Source organism: Babylonia areolata, chromosome 31, assembly GCF_041734735.1.
Source record: "Babylonia areolata isolate BAREFJ2019XMU chromosome 31, ASM4173473v1, whole genome shotgun sequence".
Lineage (NCBI taxonomy): Eukaryota > Metazoa > Mollusca > Gastropoda > Neogastropoda > Buccinidae > Babylonia > Babylonia areolata.
The window spans coordinates 11,553,375-11,571,275 of record NC_134906.1 but is presented as its reverse complement, the minus strand read 5'-3'; the positions used below and the strand labels follow the sequence as shown (position 1 = coordinate 11,571,275).

General features: G+C 42.3%; 1 protein-coding gene across 1 annotated transcript; it reads left to right on the top strand.

Moving 5' to 3' along the window:
* The first annotated feature begins 4,231 nt into the window (after positions 1-4,231).
* On the top strand, positions 4,232-4,801 carry LOC143276217 (histone H1-delta-like). Its single transcript, XM_076580676.1, has one exon. The coding sequence runs from the start codon at positions 4,232-4,234 to the stop codon at positions 4,799-4,801; it is 570 nt and encodes a 189-aa protein (XP_076436791.1).
* The last annotated feature ends 13,100 nt before the right edge of the window (positions 4,802-17,901 follow it).

The window sequence follows — 17,901 nt, the reverse complement described above, 5'->3', positions numbered from 1 at the left end:
TCGGATGAGACGATAAACCGAGGTCCCGTGTGCAGCACGCACTTGGCGCACTGAAAAAGAACCCATGGCAACGAGAGTGTTGTCCTCTGGCGAAATTACGTAAAATGAAATCCACTTTCATAGGTACACAAATATGTAAGCATGCACTCAAGGCCTGACTAAGCGCGTTGGGTTATGCTGCTGGTCAGGCATCTGCTCAACAGATGCGGTGTAGCGTGTATGGATTTGTCCGAACGCAGTGACGCCTCCTTGAGAAAGTGAAACTGAAACTGAATCTTCTCTTCTATCAGTCAGGTCGATATCTCGGAGGCTGGTGACTTTTTTAAAAATTTAATTTGATGTTGATATCGACAGTGGCATTGTTTTGCTTGTTTGTGTATTGTTTTGTTTTTTTTGTTTTTTTTTGTGTGTGTGTCTGTATTTTGTATTTGTATTTCTTTTTCTCACAGCAAATTTCTCTGTGTGAAATTCGCGCTGCTCTCCCCGGGGAGAGCGCGTCCGTCGCTACACTACAGCGCCACCCCTTATTGTTTTTCCTAGCGAAGTGGATTTTTCTACAGAATTTTGCCAGGAACAACCCTTTTGTTGCCGTGGGTTCTTTTACGTGCGCTAAGTGCATGCCGCTGGACACCGGGACCTCGGTTTATCGTCTCAACCGAATGACTAGCGTCCAGACCACCACTCAAGGTCTGGTGGAGGGGGAGAAAATATCGGCCGTTGAGCCGTGATTCGAACCAGCGCGCTCAGATTCTCTTGCTTCCTAGACGGACGCGTTACCTCTAGGCCATCACTCCACATAATGTTATTAGTTCAACATTTCTCTTTTCTTTTTGAGTTTGTGTGTTCAGTTTTTTGTTGCTTTTTCTTTCTTTACCAATTGTTATGATTTGAGTACTGTGATGCATGTATGTTTTTGTTATTCAGAAAAAAAGAAAAAAAAGTGACGTCATTGTTTTGTTCTTTTCCGTCTTTCTTCATAGTTTCTTTTACGTCATTTTGTCAGTGGTGTCCTGCCTGTTTGACTGGACATGGTGCGCACCTTGCAGTGTGTTGCAGAAGTCTTGACTGGAGTGACAGGACTGAGCAGGTTTGGCCCGGTGGTGGGTTTCACAGCCACGGTGTCCGCAGCGACGGTAGGTCTTGTTGCTTGAAATGGAACTGTCTATCAACTGACGGCCGTGCCGGTCAATCAGTGTTTTGTACTGTGATTTTCTTAGGGAGCAACTGAATTATCTCTTTTTCAGTTTTGTCCGCAGTCATTGACTGCTTTTTTCTGGATCAGCGATCTTTCTCGGCTGCACAAACTACGGTGGTGTCACTCAGATTCAGATTCAGATTATTCATTCATTAATAGGCCTAGGCCCCTTATGAAGGGGTAAGTGACAATATAAGTAATAACAAACAAAATGAAAATATATAACCAACCATAATAAGTACACATATTACATAAACGCTGCAATGAAGTACAGCATCTTAAGATGTCACGATATCCCGAAATTTAAATGCCTGGTGTAAAAACAGTGCCAGATTCCATATATCAGCAAGTCTCGTGGATGACAATAATAAACTCAGTTTGAATAAACATGGCTGTCGATAGTACTTAGGTGGTATATATTTTTTCTCTAATTCTACAAAGAGCTGGACAACGAAATTTGAACAAAATGTACCTCACGGCGTCTTCTTTGTCTTCTTTACATAGTGGGCAAATTAGTGTAGTGTCACTCAGTGAGACAGTGAAAGTGAAGAGCACTGTACCGTGTCTTGCTGGCATCAGTTTTGTTTTTGTCAGTTGTCAGCGACGTTGACATTTTCTTTTTCTTTTGTGTTGTGCCGACGTTTGGATAGAATTTTTTTAATAGGCTTTTTTTTCTTTTTTTTTTCTTTTTTAACATTGTACAGTTCTGTTCAAGAGGAAGATGTTTTTGAACTTTTAGAGATTTGTCTTTTTTGGTGCCGGACTAGCTGTGCCGTCCAGCTAGTCGGCCTGCCCGGACCAAGCTTCTTGTTCCGGGTTCTTGTCATACTCGTTCGGTCAGTTGAGATGCTTCAGTCGCCATTTCAGCAGCTTAGAATTTCAGTAAGTCAGTTGACTGATGAGCTATTTCCGCCATCTTCACTGAATCTTCACGAGTGTGTCGTCACGGTGTGACACACACACACACACACACACACACTCACACGCACGGCACACACACGCACACACTCACACTGACGCACACACACACACACACACTCAGTGACGGCACACTCGGCTGACACCGGCACTGCCGGCACACACACACATCAGTACTGGCACTGACACACCGTGGTATCGTGTGGCACCGTGACTGCCGGACCACTGACTCGAACGGACACACTGCACCTACACCACTGTCACGACACAAACACACGTAGTCTCACACGCACGCACACACTGGCACATACACACACACACACACACACACACACACACACACACACACTGTCAGTATACTGACTGGCACACATATACCGTGTACCGTGCGGCACTCGGGCGGACACACGCACCAGTACACCACTGACTCGAACACAACACACAACACATACACTCACTTCACACACATACACACACCGGCGCGCGCGCGCGCGCGCACACACACACACACACACACACACACACACACACACACGCTGTGACCACTGAGATAAATGCTATAAATCTATGTCCATAACTGTGACTCGGTGACACACATGAAACACGTGGCAACCTCCAACACACGCACACATACACACAGTACATACACTCACACACACGCACACACACACACTGACGCACACACACTGACACACTAATGCACACACACAGTCATTATTTTTTCATGACGATCGCATTCCCAAACGGCCGCCATATTTCGTGTTATCTACACATGTCAAGTTCCCACAATTTCTTCTCTATTTCTATCAAAATTTCACCCTGCAGATACGGTTTTTTTTTCACACATTATATTACACAACACAAACACTCAGAGAACTTTAAAACCTATCACAATATCTCGAAAACATAGCATGCGCAGAACTGAACACATACACACATGTGTTCAAGCTCTCCCTGAGTGTGCTGTTTGAACCACCCGCCATTTCCATTTGAATTTTGAATCACATAAATTATCAAGTGCACTTCAAATATAACACCCTTAGAACCAAACATCGCTACTGCATGCACGTAGAATTGTGCGTGAATGTATGATTTCATTTCGAAGACAAACCAGGTCCGTTTATTTCCGATTCGACCACAAATAAAGTGAGCAGTAATGCTGGAACGTGGACAAAGGTCACCATTCACCCGACGTTGTCCCTTTACGAACTTTTACACTCACCGAAAATAGTGCACTCAAACGCATTAAAATACGAATATTATCAAATTATAAACATATTTTATTCATTTGTGTACACACATTAGTTCGATCAAAGCTGTGTATTCAGAATAAATCATCGACGGGCTGAAGCCTTGTTAACGACGCCATTACCAACGGAACAAAAATGACTTGGCAAGAGGACAAAAACAGTCATAAACAGGCATTAAATTCTGTTAGTTTGTTAAAATCAACAAGATAACCTGTTTGTATAGTCGAAAAGCTATTTAACTACGGTACGATCGTTAGATTTCATACGCAAATGGACGAAAACGAGCGGTCGGAAATGTCAGTATGCGTAAAGAGAGAATTGGGAAAATGGCAGGCGGGTTCGATTTTGTGTTTTGTGGTGCTCAGAAAACAGCTTTATATTCGCTCTCAGTACCGACTGGAAACAGACATATTACATGAGTGGCTAGATTAGTGCTCTAAAAATTTGTTTTTAACATATTTACTTTGACAATAATGAAATTATGAGTAAAATGAACGATTTTGTGTCACGAACTCGTTTCTGTTGGCCACAAACAAGAGCTTTATTTTAAGATTTATTTTCACCAAGAGTAAACACAGTCCTGATATATACATGAAAGGAAAGACAATTTATCGACGATTCTGGTGATGTGCTATGTGTAGGTGTTCTTATTGGTTTCGGTGAAATAAAAGCCATGAAACAAACACCAACAAACACAATTTTGCCAAATCGAGGCCTCCCGAGGGCCAGTTTGCTCGCGGCTGCGCGGCGCTGGCTTTGCAGTTCGCTCGCGCTGTATAAATTGCGTTCGGCCACCGCGATTTTCATTCGCAGTTTTGTTCAGCTAACAAGCAGATCTCTCCGCCGTCCAGCTACAACGCTCTACATCATGTCTGACGCCGCACCAGCCCCTGCTCCTGCCAAGAAGGCCGCCAAGCCCAGGAAGCCAGCCAAGCCTGCAGAGCACCCCAAGTACAATGTCATGATCGCTGCCGCCATCACCTCTCTGAAGGAGCGCGGTGGTTCCTCCCGCCAGGCCATCCTCAAGTACATCATGGCCAACTACAAGGTGGGCGTTGAAGCCACCAAGATCAACGCTCATCTGAAACTGGCCCTGAGGGCTGGAGTGAAGGCCGGCACCCTGAAACAGGCCAAGGGCACTGGAGCTTCTGGCTCTTTCCGTCTGGGAGAGAAAAAGGTGGCTGCTGCCAAGCCCAAGAAAGCCAAGAAGCCCAAGTCTCCCAAGAAGGCCGCTGCCAAGAAGCCCGCTGCCAAGGCCAAGAAACCTGCTGCCAAGAAGGCCAAGTCTCCGGCCAAGAAGGCTGCTGCCAAGAAGCCCAAGTCTCCAGCCAAGAAGGCGGCCAAGCCCAAAAAGTCCCCAGCAGCCAAGAAGGCAGCCAAGCCCAAGAAGCCAAAGACCCCCAAGAAGGCTGCTGCCAAGAAGCCGGCTAAGAAGTGAAGAGCTTCAGCTCTCTTCACCTGCCTTTCCCCTCTTCCAATTCCCACCAGGCCCTTCTTAGGGCCACCCTCGTCTTCCCAAGTGGGTTGGACATCTCGTTGCAAAGTTGATCGATTTCCGTTGTCATGATGTATTGCCCTGAATGTACTGTGTGGGGGGTGTGTGTGTGTGGGAGAGGGGAGGAGTTAGTATAGTGCAAGTAACTGCTCCTTTTTACGCATGCCCGTAATGGTACTGTGTGTTGTATTTGTTCATTTTTTGAGGTGGGATCAGTCTTGTCAGAACCTTTTCTTTCTTTTTTTTTTTCAATGGGGTGTTTGAGAAACGTTCTTTTTTGTCATATCCTGTGCCATGTCAAAGTGCGGCGACAAACCGATAGGCCTAGTTTGCATCAGTTTCACTCGTGACATGGTAAGTATATCTCGCCAAACGGAGTATAATTAAACCTCATCCTTTTGGTGTCATACTGTACCTGGAGGAAAGGAGAGGGGAGGGGGACTTTTAGAAAACCAATCAAACCCTGCTTTCTGTTGCTGTTTTTTTGTTTTTGTTTGTTTGTTTGTTTGTTTTTTGCCACGGCTTCATTTTCAGAAGTGGAGTGTGTGTCAAGATTTTGATGTTTGCATTTTGTTTTGTTGTTGTTGGGTGTGTTTGTTTTTTTTAGGTCTTTTACATCATCATGATTATAAGTATTATTACTGTTGTTGTTCTTGTTATTCCTGTTGTCGTTACCGTTTTTGTACACATTGTTATTGTTATTATGCATCGTGTTTGCAATAAATTACGTATCGAAATAGTACGTTCGCAAAACAGGGTGCCACACCCGTTCGAAACAATTTTGACAAACGTGCCTGACCTGTTCCGAGTTCGTACAATATCACGTCCAACCATCTGATTGTGTGATATACAGGATAATACCTTCATGGCAACACAACGACTACTCGGAATTTGTTCTATGAAGCATTTTCTTTTTCTTTTTTTCTTCTTCTTTTAAAAAAAAATGAAGTTGCCTTCATTCGTTCCAGTAATGAGAGTAATATATATATATATATATATATATATATATATATATATATATATATAATTAATAAGTGTAGTCGTAGGGACACAACTACAACAAGGAGACACAACTCTGCCCTTCCCGATTTTGACGGCATCGGAGTTGCGTACCTTAGTCTAATATATATATATATATATATATATATATATATATATCACATGAACATACCACAAGAAATAAGGTTGTGTCATCTTTGTGACACGAATCGAGTGGGAGACGAATACCATTTTGTCATGGAATGTCCTGCAGTTCAAAATCTCCGCAATCAGTATTTACCTAAGTATTACAAAACACGTCCCAACTTCCACAAATATGCAACATTAGTGTCTATTAGTAGTAAGAAAAAGTTGCTAAATTCATTAAAGGTTTTAATGTTTTTCGTTAGGAGTCAGTCTCAGTCTGGATTATTTACCACTTATGCCTTAACTGTACTTGTTGAATAGGAATTAGAATAATGACATGTGTTAAATCTTGACACTGCATCCCGTACATATCCATTTGTAATTGCATGATCATATTTTTTAAATATGTCTTTTTCTTTCCTGTATATATCAAACCAGTTCCAGTATTACTGGCAAATGGGTGCTAAAACAACAATTTATTGTGCATTTTGTTTTGTTACACCATGTAATTGTTATTGCTATGCTCCAGCTAACACCTCGGTTCCCAGTTCAGGCTCAAATAGTCAGATACAGAGCCGAACATGTCACTTCACTCACAATTATTGTAAATCTAAGTTGTGATCTGTGCATTTATGGAGTATTGCTTTAGCTATTCTTATTGCATTGTATCAGACTGATGATTACATTTGGCATTTTATTTTGTGTCATTTTATTTTTTTCCCCATTTATATCATCTCCCCTTTTTTGTTTCGTCTGTACACATACATACATATCTATTATCATTATATGTGTAGTTGTAGGGACATATCTACAAGGGGACACAACTTTGCCCTTCCCGATTTTGACGGCCTCGGAGTTGCGTACCTTAGTCTAAAAAACTGTCACACACACACACACACACACACACACACATATATATATAGAGAGAGAGAGAGAGAGAGATACTCCTCGACAAAATCACAAGTTCGTCAAGGAGTTAAAAAACCAACAACAACAAAAACCAGCTGAATAGTATGCATGCCGTGCAAACAGACAAGGTGGTGTGTTCAGCTTTTAAAATTCATTAATTTGTGATCTTTTAATAGGCCTATAACTCTTTATTTTTATTTTTTATTAAAAAAAAAAAAAAACCCGAATATTGTAATCCATTTGAATTAGCATTCCAGAGACTACCGTTCCAATTTTCTTTTTCTTTGTTTTTAAGCAGATACGCGTGCGTTCAACTGATATCATTCAAATGGAGTTGCAGGTTCTGAAATCGAGAGTATGACAAAATCATTTCAGGGACTGTGTTGCCAAAGTACACCTCCACCCGTTATTCTATCACGCCCCACTGAGCCTATACTACCCCAGTTTCTTATCAAATTTGAATTTTTCCCAAATGCGGATAATCTTACCACTGAGGGACACCTCATTGCCCTAGGTTCTTTTACGGGCGCAAACTGAGCGCGTGCTTCACTATTTCATCCCGGCGCTCATCCGAAAGAGTTTACGATTGACAGATTCCGCTGACCGAAGTGCCGCAGGAGGGTATGGACCATATACCATTTTCCGCTAAAAAAAAAAGTTATAACCAACTCAATAAAGAGGAGACGATAAACCGAATAAAAGAACCTTCGGCAACAATATAGTTGTCCCAGTCAGTAAAAAAAAAAAAAAAAAAAAAAAAAAAAAAAAAAAAAATCGACTTTATAGTCAGTAAAACAAATGCACTCTAGATAGAATCAAACAAAAGAAGTAAGAAGGGTGATCATCGACGTGCTCTCCCAGGGGAATCAAGCAAAAGAAGTAAGAAGGGTGATCATCGACGCGCTCAGTTTCCCCGGGGAGAGCAGCCCTTTCCCGGATAGGTGACTGAGAAGCTCCACGACAGTGCACTGAGACCAGCACTGAACACTTGACTGGAACTGAAGGTGTGTGTTGGGCCTTGAGAGAATCGACGAACCCGTGCTGCTTGATTCCAAGTCGGGGTCAAGGTCTATCAGGCCACTGACTCGGCCAACCCTCCTTTTTTTTCTTTCTTTTTTTTCCCCCCACCATTATGCAGCATCCTCTTCGTCCGATGATTCTTCTTGGTGAATATTGGCCGTGTTCCAAATCTTGTATTTGATCCCCCCCCTCGCCCCCCCCCCCCCTCTCTCTCTCTCTGTTTCCTCGTGTCAGCATCACGTTCTGCGTGCGGTTTAGTCAACATACGCTTAGATTTTATGGGCAGTTCATTTCTATGCATTCAGTTCCGATTGATCTATCAATGAAGACGGATACGCATTTGAAGTATATAACGGTGTGGGGCTTTCTGAAACCTCTTCATCACCATGGTTGTATCAAATCTCATGATCACTATCTTATTTGTCCCTTGTTTTAGACTATACTGAAGAAAATTAACTTCATTTTGTGTTATGTTGCCCTGGCTTGAATTATCTTAGGCATCAGTTAATTTTTTGACACACATAAATATTACACACACCAACTACTGTTTCGAATTTCCTTGCTTATGTCTTCAAACAAAGGAAACCGTTGTAAAACAACTGGTTATTTGCCTATACAAGCCATTGAAAATCAGAAGTTTGATATGTATTTGATTGTTATGTGTGTGTATTGTAGATTTTGCAGTTAATCGATTTATGTTGTATACCGCCTACATTGTCCTGTAAAAAAAAAAAGTGACAACTTCTTCAGTGTATTGTAGCGTGTGCTTACTGACTCCCATTAATGAGGAACGATGGCTTTTATTGAATGAAAAGATGTCCATATCACACACACACACACACACACACACTGAGCCGTTGCTTGCGTGTGACGTCAACATAGTTGCGCGTCATTACAATATGCTATTTACGTGCAATATGTGCAAGATTACGCAAGACGTGTGGGGGAAATTGTACAATATGTGAAAGATTACGTAAATAAAACCGGAGATTAGAAAAGAGAGATAAACCACTTGCAGAAATTGCTGAAGCCAGGTAGCCTGCGCCGCGACACGTATTCATTATTCATGAGCTGCCTTTGCCCCGCCCAAACGAAAGGAAAGCGTCAGTCGAACGCAGTCTCCTGAGTGATTTTATCATTTGGATTACACCTTTTTTCCCTTTTCTGTTTGCTTCATCCCACGCAGATGTCAAACTCAATTTTGTTGTGAATAACATTCCTAAATATTTATATGTATTGGTTACTTTTATTTCCCTATCACCACAGCACCATTTTTCACGAGTCGAAAGATGACCTCCATTGCGGAAAACTATAATATTGGTCTTATCGAGATTCACTGTTTGTTGTAGTCTGTCTGTTTCTTGCTTAAGGGCATTTAATTGATTTTGTAACCCTATGGGTGTGTCAGACAAGAGAACAACATCATCAGCAAATAGCATTAAGAGCAAATCTGTTGCGCCAGGTATCATTTGTATTCCATGTCTCCCCTTCTTTGATAACTCCACTGCCAATTCACCGATGAAAAAGGAAAACAGCTGTGAGCTTAGCATACAACCTTGTTTAACCCCTCTTGGACACTGAAAAAAGTCTGAATAAATACCTTTGTCACGAACACATACAAGTACAGAATCGTAGATGCTTTTAACAGCCATGTAAAACTTCCGAGAGAGAGAGAGACAGAGACTTAGAGAGAGAGATAGAGCACAATACAACGGTCTGCTCGGGCAACATGAAGCGTTCGTATATATATGAATTATATATATGATTATGTACATATAGATAGATTTAGATTTACATACTGATAGATCTATATGAAATTATGTATGTATGTATTCATGTATGCATGTATGTATGTATAGACAGATGTTAGAAGAGAGACAGAGCTGAATATGTGTTTTATGTTTTGATATATATATATATTTATTTCTTTTTTTTAAGAAATGGTGATGTAAACCAGAAAGTGTGAAGAAAAAGTAGCGTTACGAAAACACAGTTCAATAATTTATAACTGTCTCTCTCATGTGCAACATTGCGCTGGGGGATGGGGGGGGGGGGGAGTTGGTGGTGGGGGGAGCTGCTTTATTTTCTTTTATATTATCTACATTCAAGCAGATGCAAACGTGCTAAAAACCAAGCAAAAATGAATCGGTTTTCATTGTATACAGCGAATCTTACTACACGTGGGAAATTCCAGGCATAACTTAACTTTCGCTTTACTGCAGCTGAACCGTCAGAACCGACCAGTTTCCTTCAGGTGGGGAAGGAGAGGGTGATTTACCCCCACCCTTCCGCACTGCGTGTGTGCCTCAAAACGGCTTCAGCACTGTTATAGACAGTAAGAAGGGACCTGCCGCGAGTGGTTTATCTCTCTTTTCTAATCTCCGATAAAACCCTACAAGACAAGTATCATTTTCTCAATGTTGGGTTATAATCGCCGTTTACAAGCAGCTTTATTAAGTCTGAATTAACAAAGGTTGATAATAATGATACAATCGATCACAACACGACGCAAGTGAACCTTCATTTATCATTTATTGATCCCTTTATAGTTTGTTCGTTGAATCATCAAAAACTGATTGATTTTAAATTTTTGTTTATTGATGGGACGCTTCTGGTCGGGTTTCTCCCCCTTGTGATAGTAATAGCAGCAGCAGCAAGGCAAGGCAAGGCAAGGCAAGGCAAGATGTATATTTCACGTACCCCATGGGGACATTGAAACAGTACATAAATACATACACATTTCACACACAACACATAAAGAAGAAAAAAAAACTAAAAAAATCAAAACTTAGCAAACAGGCAATCAACAAGTCGAATTTCCTTAAACGTTGATTAATGACACACAAAAGCATATGCAATTCAGAACATTAAAATTTCTACAGCATCAGCAGCAGCGACAGTAGTAGTAGTGGTGGTGGTGGTGGTAGTAGTTGAGCAGCAGCAGCAGTAGTAGCAGCAGTCGTTGTAGTGGTGATGGTGCATCACATAGTAGTAGTAGTCGTAGTCGTAGTCATAGAAGCCATCCAGACTATTAATTTTTGTCCCTTTCCTTTGGTCATAGTTCATTGAAACACACAGACATGCAACTGCAGCGACAGGTCCGTCAGGGCGGGGTCCTGTTGATTTTTGCGGTGGATCGAATGAGAGCATTACCCCCCGAAAACGGAGTATGGCTGCCTACATGGCGGGGTATAAACGGTCATACACGTAAAAGGCCACTCGTGTACATATGAGTGAACGTGGGAGTTGCAGCCCACGAACGCAGAAGAAGAAGAAGAAGAAGAACGAGAGCATTCAAATGCCACTGAGTCAGCACTGGGAAACTGTCCTGTGGGGTTCGGCATCTGGCCGCTTCTTCCCTGCCCCCATTTTTTTTTTTTTTTTTTTTTCTTCTTCTTCTTCTTCTTTTTTTTCTATCGAAGTGGATTTTTCTAAAAAAATTTTTGCCAGGAACAACCCTTTTGTTGCCGTCGGCTCTTTTACGTGCGCTAAGTGCATGCTGCACACGGGACCTCGGTTTATCGTCTCATCCGAATGACTAGCGTCCAGACCACCACTCAAGGTCTAGTGGAGGGGGAGAAAGTATCGGCGGCTGAGCCGTGATTCGAACCAGCGCGCTCAGATTCTCTCGCTTCCTATGCGGACGCGTTACCTCTAGGCCATCACTCCACATAATAATAATGATAATAATAATAATAATAATAACGATGATGATGACAACAACAACAATGATAATGATAACAACAACAACATCAACAACAACAATAATGGTGATGATAATTATGACGACAATAACAACAACAACAACGGTAACAATAATAATAATGATAATAATAATGATAATGTTCTTCCTACGGACTCGAAGATGACCATGGCTTCAAATATCTAACGGAAGATCAGTGGCTATGGGTCTGGAGGTGACTGATGAGGCCAGCCCAGGCCCTGAAGGCTCGCCCACATGTGGGACACAAGTGAGTGGGTGCTGTTTTTCTTCGGGTGGGTTCTGTGTTAAATTGTAGATCAATTGTAATTAAACAATAGTCACTTACATAACCATAGCTAAGTGATGTCTGCATCCTTAATTTTAACATTGGTAATGAGATTGTCAGACCGTAAAAAGAAATTAAGACGACTTTGCTGTAAAGGGGTTGGTCTCCTCCAAGTGTATCTTAAGAGCTTCATTAGTTAATTCTCTCCATTTGTCTACTACATGTAAGTCATCCATCATCTCTATTACTGTTTCTTGCGTTCCCATGTTAGTCACATGCTTACAATTGTAATAGTCTTAATAAGGATTCATAATCAAATTCCAGTCACCTATTATTACACCATGGATAGCGTGTTCTTCAATCTTTGTTTTATTTATCTATTTATTTATTAATTTTCTTCTTCTTTTTTTTCTTCTTTTTTCATATAGATACAGGGTCATCTCTGTTAGGTCCACACACAATGACCAAAAAAATTTCCATGTCAAATATTTTAAGATAAGAAATATATAATTGACCTGAGTGTCTGTAATCGGTTTTTTTATTTTTGTTGTTGTTGAAACTCAGTTTTTATTTAATATAATAGCCACCCCTTGTGATTTAGAATTATTCGACGAAAAAAAAACAAAAAAAACCCAAAAAAACGTGCATTCAAAACCCCGTTCTGTCCTGGTCTGTCTGCCATCTTCTCAGTAAAGTGTGTGTCTTGTAAAAAGTATATCGAATATATTTATATATATATATTTTGTCTTACGTACTGCAGAGCGTTTTTTTTTTTTCTGAACATTTCCTACGCCCTGACAGTTTAGATAAAGATGACACCTTAAGGTTACGCATGGAGAAGTGGTGTTTTTGGCCTACATACATCGCACCTCCTTTCTTCCAAAAAGTCACTGTTCCCCCCCCCCCCCCTTCCTCCGCACCTTCTTCTTCTTCTGCGTTCACTCGTATGCACACGAATGGGCTTTTACGTGTTTGACCGTTTTTACCCCGCCATGTAGGCAGCCATACTCCGTTTTCGGGGGTGTGCATGCTGGGTATGTTCTTGTTTCCATAACCCACCGAACGCTGACATGGATTACAGGATCTTTAACGTGCGTATTTGATCTTCTGCTTGCATATACACACGAAGGGGGTTCAGGCACTAGCAGGTCTGCACATATGTTGACCTGGGAGATCGTGAAAATCTCCACCCTTTACCCACCAGCTGCCGTCACCGTGATTCGAACCCGGGACCCTCAGATTGACATTTCCCCCCACCCATAACATATTTTTCTGTTAAACCAACACAAAAATGAAAACTGCTTATTAATGTCAATCAGCAGAGCAAATCGAAACAAAAAGCATCAGTTCACCCATTTGTGAGGAATAGAGACAGATACAAAAAATGGAATGATAATAACAAACACATAATAGTTACCGGTATTTAAAAAGAAACACACACACACACACACACACACACACACACACACACACACACACACACTGAGGCAACAATTTGCTTGACTAACGCAAGCGCGCGATGAGCGCAAAAAAAAAATGTCAGCATAGAAAAGAGTAATACAAAGGAGCATAGCGCCAACATTTAACCACTATCATTGTCGCCCTGACCGCACAGGGGTGAGAGCGACATCGATATAGATTCCGTAGAATCCAAAAAGGAAAAAGTATAGAAGAGAGTAGTTTACAAGTACAGTCATTTCTGTACCAAAGCTTTGGACACGCTTTTGATAGTCACTAATCCGTCATTTATTCGCCATCGAGCATGAAAAGAATTAACCCAACCTGGATCATAAATGATACACACATATATATATAGAACAAAGAGTAGCAAAGTGCCAGAAAACAAAACAAAAAAAAACAACCGAACCCTCCCCCCCCCAAAAAAAAAAAACCCAACAACACACACGCGCGCGCGCGCATAAAACAACAAAGATTAAAAAAAAAAAAAAAAACATCAACAAAAAACACGACAACTTACATATTTTCATATCTGCCAAATACCGGTGTAACGTCCCAAATCGCCCCCCCCCCCCCTCGCGTAGGGTCCCCGGGGGACAAGTCAGTGTCCCAGATCGTCCCCCGGGGGACTTGCAAGTATCCTACATCGTTCCCCGGGGCCACTTCAGTGACCTGAAAAGTCCCTCGGGGGACGTTCTGGGACGACCCCCCCCCCCCCCCGCCCGCACCCCCCCCCCTCCCCATGCTGGTTCAGTTCCCCCCGCAACCCCAACTTCCCCGACATTCCTCGAAAACCAAAAACGTCCAACACACCCCCACCCCCCAGCCCCACCCCAAAAAGGAGTTTGATACACAAACGGTTGTGTGTGTGTGTGTGTGTGTGTGTGTGTGTGTGTGTGTGTATGCATACATGAGTGTATGTATATGAGTATGTACGCGTGTGTTTGTGTGTATATGTGTGAGTGTGCACATAACACGGTATGCGTGTGTCATGTGTGTGTGCACGTGCGCGCGTGAGTATGTGCTTGCGTCATACACACACACACACACACACACACACACACACACACGGATAAAACTATCAAACACGTGTGTGTGTGTGTGTGTGTGTGTGTGTGTGTGTTCAATTTAGCTGTGGATGAAAATTTGCGCGGACATTCGAACACACGCACGCATGAGACAAATGCACTATATTTTCAACAAAGCGATTGTTGATGGTCATTTTACAGTCTTTCCAAGAATGTGGGGAATGGGCATTAAAACCATCGGCTATTAACTATTTTTCATTCCGTTCCAGTATGGTTTATAACCATTCTGTGTGTGTGTGTGTGTGTGTGTGTGTGTGTGTGTGTGTGCGCGCGCGCGCGCAATGGGTGCGGGATGACATGAGTAAAGTTGTAGCTTGGATTGGTGAATTGTACCACCGGTCAAATATTGCACACTGATTATGGTACAATATCAAAATTCCACCCACTGCAAAAACAAACCAACAGCATGCTGCCATCTCATCTGACAGAACTATATTTTTCTTGTTTTTTATTGCTATGTTACAGTTTCCAATAATCACATTTCTCATCAGAGTGCAAATAACTGCATGGGTCACACGGAATTCTAAGCATGATGTTGGACAAAACTACCTGAGATGAAACGAAAGAGCTTGCCCTTTTCCTTTCTGCAATGTTCACGCTATTTTGTGACGCCTGCGGGCCCCAGTGAAGTCAACAACCCAAAGAACGACAAATCAGATCACATACTTTCAGAGTTATCGAAAATGGCTAAAGGTACGAGTAAGGAGAGGGCACCATACGGACTGGGGATCTTTTCCCGTTTTTGAGTGTTTTAAATTCAGATGGAGTGATGGCCTAGAGGTAACGCGTCCACCTAGGAAGCGAGAGAATCTGAGCGCGCTGGTTCGAATCACGGCTCGGCCGCCGATGTTTTCTCCCCCTCCACTATACTTTGAGTGGTGGTCTGGACGCTAGTCATTCGGATGAGACGATAAACCGAGGTCCCGTGTGCAGCATGCACTTAGCGCACGTAAAAGAACCCACGGCAACAAAAGGGTTGTTCCTGGCAAAATTCTGTAGAAAAATCCACTTCGATAGGAAAAACAAACCAAACTGCACGCAAGAAAAAAAAAAAAAAAAAAAAAGGGTGGCGCTGTAGTCACTCTCCCTGGGGAGAGCAGCCCGAATTTCACACAGAGAAATCTGTTGTGATAAAAAGAAAAACAAAACAAAATACAAATAGATTCATGCACGCAATGTGAAGAAAATGATGGCGTTGAGTCGTGTTTTCAAACGGGTTCTCCAAAGCATAAAGTTCGCCACATCAGTTTTGAATCAAATCAAAAATCAAAAAGATTAAAAATCCAAACCGTTTGAGAATACGAATCGACACGCGAATCCGATCAACGGAAAACAAACCAATCATACATATATGTGCCCCTTGATTTTCACAACGGATTTACATGGATCTTGGGACTGACCATTGGGTCTCTCAGATTCTTACATTTCCGTAAATTTACAGAAAATTATCATCTTGGTGAGTGTCACGCTCTATAAGAGAGCGGACTAGAAACCCCCACCCAGCCCAGCACTAACACCCAGACAACACAAACACAGACTACAACAATCCGGGGTTCACATACATTTGTTTAATCACACACCTAGCTTGCCCACAAACAATAACCACAACCCCAGCTGCAACAACACTTAAATAACAATGGATAAATATAACACACACACACACAAAACCCACACATAAAAACAACAACAGAGCTTTAAGATAAGGAAACAAGCACAACGTTAATGCTGTCGTGACGACGACGACGAACAGTAAGTGACGACGACGAAGAACAGCGACGACGAACACGAAGAACGGCGACGAACACGAAGAACGGCGACGACGAACACGAAGAACAGCGACGACGAACACGAAGAACAGCGACGACGAACACGAAGAACAGTGACGACAAAGACGAACAGTAAGTTACAACGACGCGAAGAACAGCGACGACGAACACGAACAGTGACGCCGAAGACGAAGAGCAGTGACGACGAAGACGAAGAGCAGAACACCCAGACAGCTGAGCGCCAGGCCAGAGAACGCTGGCGACGGAAGCCAGCGGCAGGCGGCAGCAGCCAACGGAGGCCTGGACCAAGGAAGTCAAAGGCAGGCAGAGGGGTTCCCGGGGAGACAGTGGAGGGTCAGTGGAAGAGTAGGGAAGTCCGTGGATAAACACGAAAGTGGGAATGCTGAAACCACTGTATATAGCCTATTATCCACTGGTAGGATTCACTCTTGGACAAACCCAATTAAACAACCTAAATGTACCTAGCCCAGAATTCGTAAAGAAAACAAGTCTTACAAAATTTAGTTTAACCCCTCCCTGATCAACACATGGGCTACAGAATAGATCAATTTTACTCAGCTGCGCTATTTCGGAAGTTTAAAAGGCTGACAACAACCACACCCAAGAGCAAGGACTGTAACGGAAAAGGATAAGGGGGTAGTTTGGAATATTCTAGCTTATGTATCATATATAATACAGTGACACACATAGACACACATTAATAGAACTAATAACTGAAGGGGTTCACAAGGAAAACTTAAATCTAGATTTTACGGTTGAACCCTTCAATACATGTAACAATTATTTTATCACATTCTTATAAAATTTATGTCTAAAAATGCATACGCATCCTACAAATGCACATAAAAGAGCAAAGTATTATATTTACTTAAATATTCTCTCTCTCTCTCTCTCTCTCTCTCTCTCTCTCTCTCATTCACGGACATGAACACAAGACAGACAGACAGAACACAGGCTAGGACTGTCTTTACAGTCTCCTCTTACCTTCCAGAAGGGTACCACTACCCCAAAGCTGGAAGTTCACACAGAGAACACAGAGACCACGACCACTCGGAGGAAAGTGATCCCCACTACAAGCGTCCAGACGGGCAAACAGCCCTGAAGAGAGCCAAAGACTGGCACGGCTGCCTCCTCTGACAGTCGCGGGCGAAAAGCCCAGAATCTTGTCATTCGTTGACAAGGAAGAGGCTGATCTCAGTTCAGTGACAGCCTGAACTGAGACCGAGACAGACTGAAAATCTCGTGCCAACCGCACAACCCACACTGCTCTCTAGCTAGATGGGGTGGGTGAACGAGGGGGTTGAGCACTTATTTGTCATGAGATGTGACAACAGCCCCCCTCACAAGTTCAAACGAAGATTGAAACTTAATTATAACTATGTCACACAGAATGACAAACACAATAACACACATTCCCACTGCCGTATCATCCACAATGTCCTCTCAAACAGACATATGCCAAGGCACTGCCCTCCTGAAACCAAATGTAAGGAAAAGGCGAAAACAACAACAACAACATCAAAACTATGAAGTCTGGAATAATAGGATGAATTGCAAATTATAGAATTGCCAACCTTACCAACTAATAAGTAATATTAAAAGATACACATGGCCAGTATACAGCTGCCTCATTCAGGTGTTAACACTCAAACTGGGCCGTATTCAGA